This window comes from Panulirus ornatus, chromosome 20 (assembly GCF_036320965.1).
Source record: "Panulirus ornatus isolate Po-2019 chromosome 20, ASM3632096v1, whole genome shotgun sequence".
Classification (NCBI taxonomy): Eukaryota; Metazoa; Arthropoda; class Malacostraca; order Decapoda; family Palinuridae; genus Panulirus; species Panulirus ornatus.
Genome location: NC_092243.1, coordinates 13,395,016 through 13,415,400, shown reverse-complemented (window position 1 = coordinate 13,415,400; position 20,385 = coordinate 13,395,016). Strand labels below are relative to the sequence as shown.

General features: G+C 41.6%; 1 protein-coding gene across 5 annotated transcripts in view; it reads left to right on the top strand.

Moving 5' to 3' along the window:
- Nucleotides 1–20,385, top strand: part of LOC139755939 (uncharacterized) — a 245,492-nt gene that overhangs the window by 211,025 nt on the left and 14,082 nt on the right. For 4 of the 5 annotated variants that reach the window (XM_071674716.1, XM_071674719.1, XM_071674718.1 and 1 more), the window contains exons 14-16: nucleotides 1,652–1,915; nucleotides 3,232–3,446; nucleotides 15,780–16,012. In XM_071674716.1, the coding sequence (XP_071530817.1) occupies nucleotides 1,652–1,915; nucleotides 3,232–3,446; nucleotides 15,780–16,012 (712 nt within the window). The remainder of the gene's footprint in view (nucleotides 1–1,651; nucleotides 1,916–3,231; nucleotides 3,447–15,779; nucleotides 16,013–20,385) is intronic. The other variant, XM_071674720.1, reaches the window with a different exon arrangement.

Below are 20,385 nucleotides of genomic sequence, written 5' to 3'. Positions count from 1 at the left end.
CTAGGAGGCTAGAACGATTATTCAATATACTGCCGGGAGAAATAAGAAGCATGCATGGAACAATTGCGAAAAACATTTAAAAGAATATTTGACATGTGGTTGAAATCATTCCTAGATGAACCAAAAACCGTTGATTATGTGATGCAAGTGAGAGTTGAGATGAGTAGACACAACTAGGTACTCTATCTATCTACTCATTTGCCTTTCTATCCATCTATCCATCTCTAAATCAATCACGAAGGAAATCCAAAGGATGTGCAAGATATATCTAGGTCTCCCCATCCCACAAGCACTAAAACCAGAAGAACAAGATTGCCTTTGCGTTTCCCCATGATCAGTTTGTGACTTGTTCGAAAGATTTTACACTGAAAAGGAGAGAGAGAGAGAGAGAGAGAGAGAGAGAGAGAGAGAGAGAGAGAGAGAGAGAAGGGGAAGCAGAAAAAAAGAGAGAGGGGGAGGCAGGAAGAGAGAGAGAGAGAGAGAGAGAGAGAGAGAGAGAGAGAGAGAGAGAGAGAGAGAGAGAGAGAGAGAGGCTGGGCACAAGAGTAGTGAGTAGAAAGAAGAATTTTGCTGGGAGGAAAGATGAGAGATGAGAGGAAGGTTTGCATGAGGTAGGCGGGTTGACAGGCGAGTCAGTATAGGCAAGAGGGAAGGAACATACCCACAGGAGACGAGTGTAAGTTAGAGGGTAAGTAAGGCAAGTGGGAGGGGAAAGTAGGACAAGGAGAGGAAGTAGGTTAAGTGGGAGGGGAAAGTAGGATAAGGAGGAGAGAAAGCAGGTTAAGTGGGAGGGGAAAGTAGGACAAGGAGAGGAAGTAGGTTAAGTGGGAGGGGAAAGTAGGATAAGGAGGAGAGAAAGCAGGTTAAGTGGGAGGGGAAAGTAGGACAAGGAAGAGAGAAAGTAGGTTAAGTGGGAGGGGAAAGTAGGACAACGGGGAGGAAAAGTAGAGGAAGAGGGAGGGAAAGTAGAGAGCAAAAAAGGTAACACAAGGGTGACAGAAAGATAACTATAATCTTAAGATATAATCTGACCAGTTCAGGAGAATGAGTTCAATACATGAGTACAGTGATATTACCACTTGAATACGAATCACTTTTTTCCCTTGACTATGACGATATAACCACCTGAGTACAGTACTTTACCCATATGAAAACATGTGACATATACTACGAGAGTACAGTCGCTTCCACTTAGTCATTTTTTCTGCTCTTTGATATTTTCTTTAGTTAGAGAGCTCGAAGAATAGGACGAGAGAATAGAGGTTAATATAATTCCACAAATGGAATGATAAAAGCATTCTAATTCACTTCTCTTCACAAGTTGTGTTTTGTATTCCTACCACAATTTCGTGAAATTACATTTTTTTTTTGTGACGAAGTTGCATATACGCTCTGCTTCACTCATACGCACCCATAACATCCTCACTACACAAGTTCTCAAACAAAAATCTTTGTTAAAATTCATATTTCTCACTGTTCCTCCAAATGACCCTCGATTTTTCCATAGGGTTGGTTCGTTGATTGACCAGGTCATCAACCAACTCCCCTCCCCATGGACACACCTCTGACCTTTACCTTTCTAGGGATTGACCAATAAGGCCACGCGTCAGCATATGACCCTTTTTTTTTTCTGGCTTTTGTCCTACGCCAGGGCTGGCAGGGAGGAGTTCACGCACCGCCACTGGACTCCGGAGACGACCGTACTTACGGCGGCAGTCCCTTCGAAGTCCACGAAGGGAACCACGCTCTCGTCTTCCCTGGGGAGGAAGAGGTGGCGTTGTTCCCTCCTGTTGGTTTCCCCGACGACGGAGGCTTCCCTGACGACACTTTCGAAGGCGCAGTCGGAGGGCGAGGCGAGGGCGACCACGACCGAAGCAGCAGCCTCCACCAGATGGAGAACCAGTGGCACGGCTCGGTAAGTTCCATCGTCATGTCTTCTTTTAGGGAGACTTGAACTCTGTTTACCATGACGCTCGCGAGATGGCTTTAAGGGGACGCGAAGTCTTTTTCAGGGGACACGAAAACTCTATAAGGTGACGCGATACCTTTAAGGGAACACGCGCGAAACCTTTAAGGGAACACGAACCACACTCATTCTCTTTAAGGAGACATATGTATCTCTTCAGAGGGGCGCAAAATCTCTTAAGGGACATACTCTCTGTAAGGGGACACGATGTATATAAGGGGTCACAGTGTGTCTTTAAGGGGACACTGTGTGTCTTTAAAGACTCAGAAAATATCTTGAAAGAGACAGGAAACCTCTTCAGTGGGATAGGAAATCTCATTAAGAAGCACAGTCTTTAAACGGATACGAAATGTCTAAGATTATACGAAAAATCTTTACAAGACGCGAAATATATTTACGGGGACATGGAACAGAAGAGATACGTGACACGAAATATATACGAACATATGGTGGGTGACCGAAAACCATCAAAAATATTACTATATTTAGTCATCCCTGTACGATTTCCTTGGTAGAAAACATGAAGGTCTTAATGTTTTGTTTCATTATAACACTAATTCTTAATCCATTTTATATGATGATAATCCCTCGCCATCTAAAGATAAAATTAATCTTACTGTGTAATGTTATACGTGTTCTCTCGGACATATTAACAAGAAAAATATTTTCTCCTTCATTAACACATTTTTAACTTCAAACTCAGCGAGTGAAGAATTTACATTACCACCCTTCAGCTTATGATAGTACCACTGGCTACTAAATTATACGGACGCTTGTACGTCATTTCAGTATAACCATCTCTCTGTTTTTCCTGCTTTATAACCCATATTAAGACTTCATTTTCTATGAGCGAGTGTAAAATATACATTCCCATCAACTCAGTGTAGTACAATGGGCTAGCAAGTATCCAGACGCCTGTGAGTAAAATCCAGTATATCCATCCCTGCTTTGTTACCCATCTTCAGACTTCTTATTTTCTTCGTTACCCATCTTCAGACTTCTTATTTTCTTCGTTACCCATCTTCAGACTTTTCTCATTTTCTAAGTTCTCAATATTCGCTAACCCTGCTATCGTTCTAGATTCCCAGTTTTCGATCGTCATTCTCTCTCTCTCTCTCTCTCTCTCTCTCTCTCTCTCTCTCTCTCTCTCTCCCCCCCTCTTCGCAGCAGGCATATGGGTGACCATCATCATCATCATCATCATCATCATTATCGCCAATAACTCCTCTCTCTCTCTGTCTCTCCCCCCGCACTCTGTCACCCAGCAAGCGCCGGTGAACAACACGATGATCGTGGTGCTGTGTGGGAACCTCTCCAAGGACTACCACAAGGTGTTGTGCGTGCCGGGACCAGACGCCTTCAACCCCTGTGAGGACATTATGGGTAACCTGGCGCTGCGCGTTGCCGTGTGGCTGGTGGTGGTGACGGCCGTGGTGGGGAACTTGGCTGTCATGGTCGTCCTCATCTCCTCCAAGTTCAAGTAAGGCCATTGGCACCTGTTGCTCCCTAGGGTCGAGCTGGGGTCTATGATTCTTAAGTTCTCTTAATGATGATCTTCAAGTAATCTCGGATGTGTGTAGCTAAGTTAGAACTTAGGGGAGGTGAACACAGAAAAAGGAGAGAGAAAAATTGCTTCTTTTTCGAATCGGATGAAAGAATGAATAAATATGTTAATCTTATCTCCAAACTTTTGATACGTGTCAGACTTGAAAACACTTAACTCAGGTTCGAGTAATGTCTGAGTGGTGGTTATTTCCCCAGTTCATTAGAGTAATTAGCCCCCCCAACTAAATGACATAAGTCAAACAGCAAAAGTGTGTAGGGGGTTGACACTCACCTTGCTATACACCGCCGCTCTTTTAGAGAGGGAGATGGGCAAGGAGACGCAGAGAGTCAGGTTCCGCTGGGGTGCAAGAGAGACGAAAGAACCCACAACAAAGATTGAAAGACTTGATGATTATAAAAAAAAGAAATTCTTGAGAAAATATGTCTTGTAGAAAATGTCAAATGCAATGTTGTTGATATGTTTACGAGCCGTATTTCGTAAAATTCCTTGATTACTCGCTGAATCATTAATAACTCAATCATTAGTCAATAATATCTCCTAAATAGTTCTGAAATCTTCTAATTATTTTAATCTCTTTGCTCGCTGGTTTTCTGTAATAATGATCTTAATCAATATCTCTTTTCACTTGTGTCTGACGCTATAAATATTCATAACTGAAAGTATCCTTTTTTTCCCCATTTCTAATATAGATATTTGGTAGACGTGTCTGTAATGTTGTCATTTCCTCACTAAATCTGAGATCTTCAACCATCAAATGCAACAGTCAGCATGAAGTATAGTTATCTTAGTACTAATGCAACGCTGTTCTTAATCAATGTTTATCTTTCAATTTTGTGTGATGGTGTTTAGTAGTGTACTAGTCTATCATTAAATGATTTTATGTGTATCCTATTCCTTAACACCTCTCCTACGTCTGCCCAGAATACCAAAGACCCTAATCATAATGTTTATTTTTTTTTTCAAATGTCTTATTTTGTTCATGTTTTCCTGAGTGTCTAGTTATAAAGTGCTTCGTCAGTGAGTAACTGTACTACATCACTCACCTTTTCAAGTATGCACAAACTTATATGGCTTTCCTTTTTTCCACCTCACGAGACTAGTGTGCACATTGTCCCCAGCATCTTTGTCAAATATGGCATTCTCCTCACCCTGCGTACAGGAGTGTGTGCAAACACTTCCCTAGTATCTAGACTGAAATTTCAGGACGTCTCGCTTCATACTCACACCAGGTCTTTCAGACTGCAAAGACTTTTTCACTTCTAGTATCTTTTCGACTCCCTTAAAGACTTAGAGAGCGTTGCAGGCCGTCTTATTCCACGTACGGTGAATAAGAAGATCCTGAGCCCTCGTGCATGGATATTAATCATATGATTAATCATCAGTCATAATCCATATTCACACACACACACACACACACACACAGACACACACACACACACGCACGGAAAGTCTAGGGTTGGATGGTCAGGTTTCCGTCCATGTCCAGTTTCATTATAGTTGCAGCACTTACTTGCCCCCAGTGACCATTACTTCCCTCACGGGCCTACCTGGTGTAGAGGATAGCGCTGCTGACCTTGAGCCAGCACAGCACTCCCTGGGGTTGGACCCGCTTGGGTTCGAATCCTCGGCGTGGTAGTCGGCCCACACCTGACCCAGGTGTGCCTCCACGAGGCTAGTCGATAAATAGGTACCTGGCTTAGGCTAGTGTGTGTGTGTGTGTGTGTGTGTGTGTGTGTGTGTGTGTGTGTGTGTGTGTGTGTGCATAAATTCATAGGAGTAAAGACATGTTACGGATATACAGCGTTAAGAGGCGGGCAACACGAGTGTAAAACTGTCTCCGCGTAACACACAATTAATAACCACTCATACAAACGAACAAGAAAGGAGATACATACGTCAACAGAAGCAATTGCCCATAACAAAAAAAGGCAGACACCGTCGAAAAGGGAAGACAATTAAGAGGAATAAGTTCTGGGGCTAATGAACAGATAGAAAGGGTACTGAATAATACAACAGAACAGAGGTCATAGGACAGTGAAACAAAGGGATGTGGTAAGTCATGACACAAGCTACTGAGGGAAAAATATACACTGTTTGGAAACAGGATAATTAGGGAAATGATTGATAAGGTTCAGTAGGAAGTTAAACTAAGTGGAGATCAAGGATCAACACATGCTGAGAAAAATGGAAGCATTTGGGGCAGGAAGACAAACAAACTGACACATGCAGGTTTGCGAAACAGCAGCAACAGCAGCAGTAGCATGACATAGTTGATAGTTGGGCTGCAGGAAAAGATCAGAACACGACTGAAGCCGGAGTTAGGCTGGAGGTTGGACCAAGGAAGAAATTCTGATGACATACCACGAGAGGCTGTCTATATACTACATGAAACATCTAACATCAGAAATAAACGAGGAATACTGATGGATAGAGTCAAGATATAAAAGGATGCTCAATAATAATTACCTTCTATATTGAGTTATGTAACCAGAGAGTATTTGAATAGGTTAAGTTGCTAACAAGGTGCGGATATCTTAATTAGGGTATTCACCAGAGGTGATTAGACCGCAAGGAGAACGAAAGGTAGAGATGGGAAGAATACGGTCAGAAGAGGGGGAAAAAATGGTTGATGTCATAAGAGGCAAAAAAGTAGCGAGTCTTCGAGATTACCAGAGGGACGTCAGGAATGGTAAGTGAGGCAGATTGGACATGATATATACGACAGCGGAAGGTACTCACAGTAAGTGGGAAAGAGCTGGTTGGTGTTCAGGTAACGAATTAAGGGGAGAAATAGTGATATTGTTGGAGCGGTGGAGAAAAAATGCCTAAATTACTAAAGAGATAAGACTTTAAATCATGAGTTAGGACACGTGACAGAGAGGACAGACAGAAGACAAAGGGAGAGCGCACTCGATGAGGAAAAACATAGTTTCAAGAAATATTGGTAGATGGACTATACGGGTAGGGCACAAGGGAGAAAAATTTTGCAAGGATAATATGCAATCTTGATAATCTATACATGTAATGAGCCAGAAAAAATCGATGATAATAAGGAAGGAGAGATGAGAATCGCACCTCACACAGATGGCGCAGTTCTGATAATGAGTTTATCAATTAGAGAGAATTATATTGTGTAAATTTACACTCTCACACAAAATAAGAGTCTTGGAGACAAGTTCTACGACTGTACAGAGAAATTTCCTATACCGGCATTGTCCAAGAGACTGATACACCAGCACTGTAAGATCTCCTCTCTACCCATAGCAACGTGGAGACTGAAAACATCGAACATCATAAACTAACTGGAAAGAGGGATCGTGTAATGCCTGAGGCTGATCATGTGATTAATGAGGACATTAAAAGATCAGAGAGGATGTCAGACCGAGTGATGAGGCGCAATCAAGGGAAGTGAATATAGCTAAAGAATATTTTTGTGAACCGAAATTGGGAAATGAAGTTCCATAGCCTTAGCATAAATCACTGATATTCGTGGTCGGTTTTGTGATATCTACAGTGATTGAGTTAAAACTTGGCCACCATAACTACGAAACAGGGACGAATGATTAGAAGACAGAATCATATATAATTCAGTGAAAGATATCCCAGAGCTTAGGGATGTATGGTGTAGTTTTATGTAGCACTAAAGCCAGCCAGTATATCATAGGAACAAGAGAAACATGGAATGAGAAGCAACAAGAAGAGGAATGACGAGCACAGAAATTCCGAGGAGAAAATTGTTGACCAGAAAAGAAGCTCATTCAAAACTTGCCCCCATTAATTCACAAGGAGTTACTCGTCCCTTGAATAGGAGCTAATCAGGATAAGAGATTCAAAAGGTTGACTTGTGTAGTACGATGGGCAAGCAAACAAGTCGCTCAATGAAGAAAATTCCCAGCAAGTGTTTCCGCTGTGGAATACACTAAGTCCGTATTCGGAGTGAGATGGGTTGGTTAAGATTTCTTTATTAGCAATGACATAGCTAGAAAAGACTTAAGCAAACAGTTTAATGGCCTTAACTTATATAAGTATAAGGGTCATGGACCTGATGTGGGTTTTTCATGTGCAGATTTACATGAGATGATGCTTAAAACAAAATTGAATTTGCCATGGGAGTGACAAGAGGAAAGTTTGGTGATCTTTGATAAAGGCGATTGGGAAACTGTTGGTCTTTCTGACAAGTGTAGTCTGCCAAATGCCAGATAAGATAACCAGAAAGCCAAAGATGACTTCACGGGGAAGAGAAATTACTGAAGTGAAAGACAACACACACGTTATAGGAAGGAGTCATATCTAACAAGATTCTTAAAATTATTTAACAGAGCCGATTTCCACTTTAGGCATAAGAGATTAGTGTGAGTGGAGTGTGTGTTCCTGGTCGACGACAAATGCATTTGACACCCTACCAAACAGGAGGTTGGTGAAGATGGTGAATCTTCAGGCAGGAATAAGGAGAGATTGCTTCAATGAATAGACATTATCAGTAATGGAAGGGAAATGGGTTTGGGTCGCCAGTGGCGTACCACATGGCTCGATCCTGGTACCATCGCTCTTTTTAAACCAGTTGAATAGCTTACCTGAGGATTTGGAGTCTTACCTGAATGCTTTAAGATGATGCTTAGGTAATGAAAAAAGTAAAGATTGATTGTACCAACTTGAGAGGGAACCTAGACAAACTCCAAATTTGGTCTGATACATGGTTGATGGAATGCATCCTTAACAAAATTCAAAGAAACAAAGGTGTGACACGACTTAAAAAGCTCTCAGTTCGATTATCATCAAGCAGAAAATAAGAGGCAGAAGTCTGTTTGTGATACGGGCTTACGAGTCCGATATCGTACCTAACCTATCTGCAGGAATATCTGCACTTCAAAAGGACTGAAGAGGAGACAGACTTTCTGGTGGCAAATATCAAGAGTTGTATTTACGGACATTGATAAGGAGATATTCTGCAAACGATTAACAGGTAGAACTGGAATGTGTTTTTCGGTCGTAGTCACCTCATGTAAAGAAGAATATAGAAATGGTAGAGGAGGTAAAGAGGAGGGAAATGAAAATGGTACCAGATCGGAGTGATCTTTTGAGTGCACTCTGGCAGAGCAACTTTGAATGTACAAGCAGTTCTCTATACTAGAGTAAATAAGACACACACACACACACACACACACACACACACACACACACACACACACATATATATATATATATATATATATATATATATATATATTTATATATATATATATATATATATATATATATATATATATATATATATATATATATATATATATATATATATATATATATAAATCTGGAGAAGGCATATGATAGAGTTGATAGAGATGCTCTGTGGAAGGTATTAAGAATATATGGTGTGGGAGGCAAGTTGTTAGAAGCAGTGAAAAGTTTTTATCGAGGATGTAAGGCATGTGTACGTGTAGGAAGAGAGGAAAGTGATTGGTTCTCAGTGAATGTAGGTTTGCGGCAGGGGTGTGTGATGTCTCCATGGTTGTTTAATTTGTTTATGGATGGGGTTGTTAGGGAGGTAAAGGCAAGAGTTTTGGAAAGAGGGGCAAGTATGAAGTCTGTTGGGGATGAGAGAGCTTGGGAAGTGAGTCAGTTGTTGTTCGCTGATGATACAGCGCTGGTGGCTGATTCATGTGAGAAACTGCAGAAGCTGGTGACGGAGTTTGATAAAGTGTGTGGAAGAAGAAAGTTAAGAGTAAATGTGAATAAGAGCAAGGTTATTAGGTACAGTAGGGTTGAGGGTCAAGTAAATTGGGAGGTGAGTTTGAATGGAGAAAAACTGGAGGAAGTGAAGTGTTTTAGATATCTGGGAGTGGATCTGGCAGCGGATGGAACCATGGAAGCAGAAGTGGACCATAGGGTGGGGGAGGGGGCGAAAATTCTGGGAGCCTTGAAGAATGTGTGGAAGTCGAGAACATTATCTCGGAAAGCAAAAATGGGTATGTTTGAAGGAATAGTGGTTCCAACAATGTTGTATGGTTGCGAGGCGTGGGCTATGGATAGAGTTGTGCGCAGGAGGATGGATGTGCTGGAAATGAGATGTCTGAGGACAATGTGTGGTGTGAGGTGGTTTGATCGAGTAAGTAACGTAAGGGTGAGAGAGATGTGTGGAAATAAAAAGAGCGTGGTTGAGAGAGCAGAAGAGGGTGTTTTGAAATGGTTTGGGCACATGGAGAGAATGAGTGAGGAAAGGTTGACCAAGAGGATATATGTGTCGGAGGTGGAGGGAACGAGGAGAAGAGGGAGACCAAATTGGAGGTGGAAAGATGGAGTGAAAAAGATTTTGTGTGATCGGGGCCTGAACTTGCAGGAGGGTGAAAGGAGGGCAAGGAATAGAGTGAATTGGAGCAATGTGGTATACCGGGGTTGACGTGCTGTCAGTGGATTGAATCAAGACATGTGAAGCGTCTGGGGTAAACCATGGAAAGCTGTGTAGGTATGTATATTTGCGTGTGTGGACGTATGTATATACATGTGTATGGGGGGGGGTTGGGCCATTTCTTTCGTCTGTTTCCTTGCGCTACCTCGCAAACGCGGGAGACAGCGACAAAGTATTAAAAAAAAAAAAAAAAAAAAAATATAAATATATATATATATATATATGATGGCCTTGATTATGGCATTGAGTTGCCCATGCCGTTTCAGCTAGCAAATCCAAAATGAAGAAAGATAATACTGCCAGTTTATCTATCGGCCAATAACCTTCAGATTTACTTCTTTGGATTCATTTCATCTCGAGCCAAGAGAATGGATAACAGCTATTCTCGAATCAATAGGGCTACGAATTAAGACATTCTGCCTTACATGAACCAAATGAATAGATGTTGGTAAGCCAAGGTATGAGAAATCTGACTTGCCAGTTGATCAGGATATGGTAAGCTTGTTGTCAAACATGCACACAGTCAGGCGAGGCAAGAATTTTGAATCTGTCTTTGAAATCAGAAATCGATTTGACTGAGAGAAATCACAGTAATTAAACATTTGTGACTAGATCCAGAGGAAGGCAAAGACAATATTCTTATGGGGTGGTGGTGGTTGGGTAGAGGGGTTAAAAGGGGATGGAGGAAAAAAAATCAATGGAAAAATAAAGGATTAATCGCTTGAAACCATGAAGCTAGAAAATAATCTGGAGCTATTTAGAAACAGTGTCTGAAATTCACACAGTTGGAGGAGGAAAGTATGAAAATGAGAATTCAATTGCAAGATCGTCAGAGTGAAGGCGGATGAGTGAGGGAAAACAGAAAACTGAAAGACAAAGTCAGAGAGCCTAAATACAGATTGACTATGGTGAAGGAATTCGTGGAAGAAAGCAGAGGAAAGAAAATGCAATGAATGAAGGGCGAAATGCGCTAGAAAGGTGTTTCTTTTATGCTGTAGAGACAAAAGGAAATGCTCATATCACAGAGCATAAAGGTGGGGAAATGCAGTTCGAGCAATTTCTGGGACTGTTTAGTAAAAGGAAAGTATAAAGAGTAATATAATGGAACGCAGAGATGGAGGTACGGAAGCGCAGGGACACACAGAAGTAAGTGTGGTTGTAGTGAGAATAATATACACTGTGAGAAGCAGAACAAACGAGGAAATTCATGTTACCTTTTATGGAGCATCTACACAGAAAAGATATGTACATAATCAGTGCTTGTTGGAAAAGATAATGTTTTCGAGGAAACCTGAGGTGTTGATAGATCACCACTGCATGATTTATCAGGCGAGTGGGTCCCAAAATTAGGAAGACTAGTGAATCAGAAGATTAGCGGACGCAAATTAGGCTGTCCTTGGAGGACTGGATATAGACAGTGTTGCAGACTAAGAGGAAAGTGTGGAGAAGGTAGGAGTGCTGATTGATCGACTTCTAAGAGGCTTTAAGTAGGTCAAAATGAAGTTTCTGTTCTAAAAGGAATTCGGAGACTTGGCCTATACGATCAAGATATATAGGGACGATCAGTAACTCTTACATACGATTCAGAGTTACGAAGCCAAGATGGTACTTGGGAAAGTTGAAAAATTCAGAGACAGGGAAGAAGTTAGTAGGTTCTTTCTTCCTCAACGGTGATAGGACAAGAGAAGGGATATAGAAGCAATGTCAGATGATTAGAAACAGAAGACATCAAATAAAGGAAGAGGGTGGAACAGGCAGTCCCCTCAGTATGGCGAAGTCAGGATGTTAATTGATGAAAATGTCTGATGATGTAAACGAATGTAGATGCAGTAGTGGTAAGTGGTACAGAGCTGAAATTCAAAGATCAAATTATAAGTAAATGCTCCCATACCACTGGAAGTGTGAAGACAAAACGTACAAAAAGGAGACAGGGTTTCATCTGTTGCCTTCAGTGGGATACATGATAGGAAAGAAGTTAAACGAGGCAAAGGAAGAAAATGAATGCCTCACTTAATAATAAAGACAGCCATAAAGTCCGGATGTACTGAAAGATGGCCCATTCAATCACTCCATCCATATTGGGAAGGGTAAACTGCAGGAAAGAATCGTAGAGAGAAATGAGAATATGATCGTTTGCCTCTGCAACTCCACCTTCTAAATCCCTTAGTAGTATTAGCTGCTCCTTGACTGGAAATTTACTCCTGTTAGACAAGTAGTTTCAGATAGTACAGAGAAAATTGAAGAGAATTTTGTGGAGAAGATACAATGCAATTTGAAACACCTTTATAAGTCCATCAAGAATATATTTTCAGTCTGGGGGCACCTAAAACTGCTACGGGGTCTTATAGGATCCTCCAAAGCATTCAAACGAAGCATAATAAGAATACAGGGATAACAGTGAAAGGACTGTCTGGATATGGTTAAAGTAGTAAACACGTATTTCTCAAAGATATCAAGTTACTGATAAAGCAGGAATTCATTGGTGACTGACGCTGGAAATTTGGATTTTCAAGAAGACAGATTCGTCTCTTGTACCAGCGTGTCACTGAGTACAGAGGATCTAATACACTGACATACCAGCATTACCAGATATTTTCCCCTCCCTCACACGCAGTGGTATGGAGTTCAAGATTATCATAACTGACACACTAACAGGAAGAAAAATGAGATCATGTAATGCTTGAGTCTAATGATTTAGTAATGGGGATGTAACAAGATCAGAGATGAAACTAGAATCAGAGAGATGTAGTCAGACAGAACTCATCAATATCTCTGATAACATAAATTGGGAAATAGGTTTCAGAAGCCAGGTACCAGGGCATTTTAGTGGAATCTTTTGCAAAATCTAGAGTAAATACATGAGAACGTGGGTGTCTGTAGCCTCAAATACAGACGTAAGGTTACTAAACAAAAACTTGTGGCTGAATAAAAGAAGCCCAGATGCAAAGGAGCTCAGTGATGTGCTGTGGAAAAGATGCAACAACACCCAAGTCAGGGGGCATTTCAGAGGTATAATAGAGTATGAAGCAAGTCGAGCGGGATACGAAAGGAGGTACAGAGAAAATTGAAAAGAATTACGTGGGTAAGGTAAGGTACAATCCACAACTTCTCCGTGAGTTCAACAAGAGTAAATTTTCAGTTAAGGGGCAGGTAATCGAACTAAGGGATTCAGAAAGAAGAGTTGCATAGGAAGACGATTCTATTCAGCTCTCGGCGGTCCTCCGACGTTCCAGGGACCCAGAAAACTTAGGGATTTTATTCTGTCTAACGACGGGCGATTCCATTCCGCTCTCGGTGGCCTCTCGTTATCCCAGTAGCCCAGCGAACTTAGGGATGAGGTAAAAGTATGAGAGGAACTGTTGACACCATTAAAAGCGTTTTCACCGTGGAATATACAAAAGTCCCAGCAACAGAGACATAATTTGTTCTTGGAAAACATTGAAATGTTCGAGAAGAAAAGAAAAGACACATTAGAGAATAATACTAAATGGTCTTAAACCATATGAGATTCATGGTCCTCAAGAAATTTCTTCCTGCGTACTGAAGACGTGTGCAGATACACTTGATGGACTGCAAGAAGTGCTATGCAAGACGTCGCTGGAGAAAGTTAAAAGTGGTAAGGAAGTGGAAGAGGTCAAATGTAATACCTGTCACTGAGAATGGAGACCGCGAGAATTCCCTGAACTGCAGATCGGCCTAACTGACGAGCAAGAGCTCCTGTAAAGAACTGGAAAAGAGTCTCAAAAGCAAATGGAAAACTGCGAATGAGGAACTACTTAAGTGAGAGACAACACGGGTTCAGGAAAAGATCGTGTAACAAGTCTCCCAGATTTCTATGAGGGAGTAAGCTCCAGTTTAGAGATAAAGTGAGGGCTGAGTGGATTATGAATAAGGGGAATACTACTTCAATATATATTTGATAGTGAAAGGGAACAAAGGATACATGCTAGAGGAGCCTTCTCGAAACGGGTTGAGGTGACTGGTGACGTGCCGCAAGGATCTACGTTAGAACCATTGCTCTTCTTGATCTAAGTATATGACTCACTAGTAGGGTTAGACTCTTACCTTGACCTACTTGTAGATAATGCCAAGGTCATGAGGGATGGAAATAACGTGGAGCGTGGAGGACTGCGAAAACTGGACATACTTCACAGTTGGTCCGATGCAAGGTTGATGAAATTCAACCTGGGCAATGTGATATGGATGGGTCAGTGGAAAGAAAGTCTTGATACGAATATGATCTACCAGGATATAACCCAATGGAATCTGAGTGAGAGAGACTTGGGAGTCGACATTTTAGCTGACCTGTCGCCAGAGCCCAGCTTCAGAAGAATGATATAGGATACCAAATGTCTGCTGGCAAACATTGGATTTGCTTTCAAGTTCTATGGATAAAGGAATATTCAGCGAGTTCTTCGTAACCTGTGTAAGGTCAATAACTAGAATATGATTCTCAGGTGTAGTCATCGCACTTGAAGATGCTCAAAGAACTAGCAGATAAGGTCGAGAGGAGGGAAGCAAAGATGGTATCAGAACTAAGAAAGATGAGATGCAGTGAGAAGCTAATGGTCATGAATTTGTCCTATGTGTGACTTGGTCACAATTTTGAGATTTTCAATAAACTTGACGAAGTCAAGAGATAAGTTCTTCGAAGTGGCAAAGAGGCCATAAAATGAGATTAAGCAAGAACTCTTCCTTTTTTTTTTTGTTAGAAATTACGTCAAGTTCTTTTACATCATTATCCCTGAGGTGGAAGAGAAAGAATTTTATTCAGTGTCGTAGAAGGCGACTAAAAGGGGAGGGAGCAGGGGGCTGGAAGTTCTCTCCTCCAGTTTTTACTTTTCTAAAAGAAGGAACACAAAAGGGGTGCAAGTAAGGATTTTCACTCTAGGGCTCAGTCGTCTGTTGTAAACGCTATCTCGCTAACGTGCGAAATGGCGAACATGCATTTAGAAAAAAGCTTTTACATTATAAGAACGTTGGATTAAAGGTTTTAACTGCCAGATGATGTTGTGAATGCGGATAGCGCTAAGGGTTTAGAACTCTCTCCCTGTACGGCAGAAATAGGTGATTACACACACACACACACACACACACACACACACACACACACACACACACACACACACACACACACACACACACACACACACACACATAAATTTACTCTTGCATGAACATAGAAATATATTCATTTGGAGTCGAATGAATGTTGCCTGTGACCTGTATCTGAAAAATAGGACAAATAATCACTGTCGACAAAAATGGCTCACTTAAATCAACACCTTTATTTTTCTATATCTGCACTGGATTATTTTCCTTTCCTGTAGTAAAAAATCCTGACCAGATAGGTTAACTGTGTAACCAAATGTATAATGAAGTAGTTCTTGAGTCAGAGTCTGGTGTAACCATGCCGCACTTTCCAAGCTAATCTCTCTAATCAAGAACACCGATGGATTCGTCATCATTCTTCTTATATAGAACTGAAGGTTAAGAGACCACGCAATTCATTCTGTTTCCTATGTGTAGGTTCAAACACCAGTTTTCTGTACATGGGCATCAGCCAAGATGATCTCTTGGTGGGTCTAAGTGATTGTGCGATTGCACTGAATCCAGCCCCTGACTCGAGGTCTGCAAAATCATTGGCTTCCTTCCCCTCAGCCAACCTCCCTTGGATACTCCCCATAACAATACCTCTTATGATCTTACTCTCTCACCCACCCATCACCTCTTCTCCCTTTCTTTCCCACCTCCTCCCTCCTCCTCACTCCTTCCCCTTCCACCGCCGCCGGCTCTCCTCACCCTCTGCCATGATTCCTGTCTTCTCCTTCACACCTCAGACGGTCGACACTCAGGAAACTTGAACAAAATCTAGATGCCAAGTCGTGCGGCAGACGCCCTATCCCGTCTTATGCCTCTTGTAATCCCTCTTCAAGAATGACGGTGAGCAAGTTCCTGATGGTGAACCTGGCCCTGGCCGACCTCTGCATGGGGCTATACCTGCTCATTATCGCCACCATGGATCTCCACACCATCGGCGTCTACTTCAACCATGCCATTGACTGGCAGAACGGTGAGTCCACGATATATATATATTTTTTTTTTTTTTTTTTGCCGCTGTCTCCCGCGTTTGCGAGGTAGCCCAAGGAAACAGACGAAAGAAATGGCCCAACCCCCCCCCATACACATGTATATACATACGTCCACACACGCAAATATACATACCTACACAGCTTTCCATGGTTTACCCCAGACGCTTCACATGCCTTGATTCAATCCACTGACAGCACGTCAACCCCGGTATACCACATCGCTCCAATTCACTCTATTCCTTGCCCTCCTTTCACCCTCCTGCATGTTCAGGCCCCGATCACACAAAATCTTTTTCACTCCATCTTTCCACCTCCAATTTGGTCTCCCTCTTCTCCTCGTTCCCTCCACCTCCGACACATATATCCTCTTGGTCAATCTTTCCTCACTCATTCTCTCCATGTGCCCAAACCATTTCAAAACACCCTCTTCTGCTCTCTCAACCACGCTCTTCTTATTTCCACACATCTCTCATACCCTTACGTTACTTACTCGATCAAACCACCTCACACCACACATTGTCCTCAAACATCTCATTTCCAGCACATCCATCCTCCTGCGCACAACTCTATCCATAGCCCACGCCTCGCAACCATACAACATTGTTGGAACCACTATTCCTTCAAAAATGCCCATTTTTGCTTTCCGAGATAATGTTCTCGACTTCCACACATTCTTCAAGGCTCCCAGAATTTTCGCCCCCTCCCCCACCCTATGATCCACTTCCGCTTCCATGGTTCCATCCGCTGCCAGATCCACTCCCAGATATCTAAAACACTTCACTTCCTCCAGTTTTTCTCCATTCAAATATATATATATATATATATGAAAGCCGGCAAGGCAGCAGGTTTGGATGGTATTGCAGTGGAATTTATTAAAAAAGGGGGTGACTGTATTGTTGACTGGTTGGTAAGGTTATTTAATGTATGTATGACTCATGGTGAGGTGCCTGAGGATTGGCGGAATGCGTGCATAGTGCCATTGTACAAAGGCAAAGGGGATAAGAGTGAGTGCTCAAATTACAGAGGTATAAGTTTGTTGAGTATTCCTGGTAAATTATATGGGAGGGTATTGATTGAGAGGGTGAAGGCATGTACAGAGCATCAGATTGGGGAAGAGCAGTGCGGTTTCAGAAGTGGTAGAGGATGTGTGGATCAGGTGTTTGCTTTGAAGAATGTATGTGAGAAATACTTAGAAAAGCAAATGGATTTGTATGTAGCATTTATGGATCTGGAGAAGGCATATGATAGAGTTGATAGAGATGCTCTGTGGAAGGTATTAAGAATATATGGTGTGGGAGGCAAGTTGTTAGAAGCAGTGAAAAGTTTTTATCGAGGATGTAAGGCATGTGTACGTGTAGGAAGAGAGGAAAGTGATTGGTTCTCAGTGAATGTAGGTTTGCGGCAGGGGTGTGTGATGTCTCCATGGTTGTTTAATTTGTTTATGGATGGGGTTGTTAGGGAGGTAAATGCAAGAGTCCTGGAAAGAGGGGCAAGTATGAAGTCTGTTGGGGATGAGAGAGCTTGGGAAGTGAGTCAGTTGTTGTTCGCTGATGATACAGCACTGGTGGCTGATTCATGTGAGAAACTGCAGAAGCTGGTGACTGAGTTTGGTAAAGTGTGTGGAAGAAGAAAGTTAAGAGTAAATGGGAATAAGAGCAAGGTTATTAGGTACAGTAGGGGTGAGGGTCAAGTCAATTGGGAGGTGAGTTTGAATGGAGAAAAACTGGAGGAAGTGAAGTGTTTTAGATATCTGGGAGTGGATCTGGCAGCGGATGGAACCATGGAAGCGGAAGTGGATCATAGGGTGGGGGAGGGGGCGAAAATTTTGGGAGCCTTGAAAAATGTGTGGAAGTCGAGAACATTATCTCGGAAAGCAAAAATGGGTATGTTTGAAGGAATAGTGGTTCCAACAATGTTGTATGGTTGCGAGGCGTGGGCTATGGATAGAGATGTGCGCAGGAGGATGGATGTGCTGGAAATGAGATGTTTGAGGACAATGTGTGGTGTGAGGTGGTTTGATCGAGTAAGTAACGTAAGGGTAAGAGAGATGTGTGGAAATAAAAAGAGCGTGGTTGAGAGAGCAGAAGAGGGTGTTTTGAAATGGTTTGGGCACATGGAGAGAATGAGTGAGGAAAGATTGACCAAGAGGATATATGTGTCGGAGGTGGAGGGAACGAGGAGAAGAGGGAGACCAAATTGGAGGTGGAAAGATGGAGTGAAAAAGATTTTGTGTGATCGGGGCCTGAACATGCAGGAGGGTGAAAGGAGGGCAAGGAATAGAGTGAATTGGAGCCATGTGGTATACAGGGGTTGACGTGCTGTCAGTGGATTGAATCAAGGCATGTGAAGCGTCTGGGGTAAACCATGGAAAGCTGTGTAGGTATGTATATTTGCGTGTGTGGACGTGTGTATGTACATGTGTATGGGGGGGGGGGGGGTTGGGCCATTTCTTTCGTCTGTTTCCTTGCGCTACCTCGCAAACGCGGGAGACAGCGACAAAGTATAAAAAAAAAAAAAAAAAAAAAAAAAATATATATATATATATATATATATATATATATATATATATATATATATATGTATATATATATGTAGATAGAGAGATAGATAGAGATAGATAGAGATAGATAGAGAGATAGATAGAGAGATAGATAGAGGTAGATAGAGAGATAGATAGAGAGATAGATAGAGGTAGATAGAGAGATAGATAGAGGTAGATAGAGAGATAGATAGAGGTAGATAGAGAGATAGATAGAGAGAGAGAGATAGATAGAGAGAGATAGATAGAGAGAGAGAGATAGATAGAGAGAGATAGATAGAGAGAGAGAGAGAGATAGAGAGAGATTGATAGAGAGAGAGATAGATAGAGAGAGAGAGATAGATAGAGAGAGAGATATAGATAGAGAGAGAGATAGATAGAGAGAGAGAGATAGATAGAGAGAGAGATAGATAGAGAGAGAGATAGATAGAGAGAGATAGATAGAGAGAGATAGATAGAGAGAGAGAGATAGAGAGAGAGATAGAGAGAGAGAGAGAGAGAGAGAGAGAGAGAGAGAGAGAGAGAGAGAGAGAGAGAGAGAGAGAGAGAGAGAGAGAGAGAGAGAGAGAGAGAGAGAGAGGAAAATGCATAAATACATAGATAGATATGCAGAGATGGAGGGTGACGGTGTTGACAGAACTTCTCCTCCCATTCCTCACACTTCATCATCCCGCCCTAAAAGGACTTGTCCTCCATCAGGAGCCTACACCAAACCCGGAACTTCTGCCTCGTTCCTAATGACTCTAAAACAACGGACACTGATTACCTCCGCTCACCAAGCTCGCTTCCATTGTTTATGCTCCGAATTTCCAGTACTCAACTAATCGCGTTACACGACTGGGTAATTCTATGCCAGAAGTTCTGTGCCCTTCAATAATAGCCCTTTGTTGATGCTTTGAGTCTAGCAGTCCATGCTGCCGTGCACCACAATGAAAGAGAATAATGTTGGAGGGTCCAGTATGGAAAAACATATTTTCGTCTATTCTTTATAACATTGACGAAGACTTTCAGCCCTAGTGGAGAAGAGGCCGAAATTCTTGTCTTACAGTGGTGATGGAATACAAAAATGCCTGTCCCTCTTTAACTGAATTGTTTTGTAATGACTTATGTCTAGTTTTACGAGCAATTTAGGGAGTATAGTGGTTCTGTTTTGCAAAACGTTTTCAATGACGTTCTTTTATGCATTATTTATATATATATATATATATATATATATATATATATATATATATATATATATATATATATATATATATATATATATATATATATATATATATATATATATATATATATTTTTTTTTTTAAACTATTCACCATTTCCCGCGTTAGCGAGTTAGCGTTAAGAACAGTGGACTGGGCCTTTGTGGAATATCCTCACCTGGCCCCCTTCTGTTCCTTCTCTTGGAAAATTAAAAAAAAAAACGAGAGGGGAGGAGGATTTCCAGTTACCCGCTCTCTCCCCTTTTAGTCGCCTTCTATGACACGCAGGGAATACGTGGGAAGTATTCTTTCTCCCCTATCCCCAGGGATAATATATATATATATATATATATATATATATATATATATATATATATATATATATATATATATATATATATATATATATATATATATATATATATATATATATATATATATATATGTATATATATATATTTGCTTTCCAAGATAACGTTCTCGCATTCCACACATTCTTCAACACTCCCAGAACCTTCGCCCCCTCCCCCACCCTGTGATTCACCTCCGCTTCCATGGTTCCATTTGCTGTTAAATCCACTCCCAGACATCTAAGACACTTCACTTCCTCCA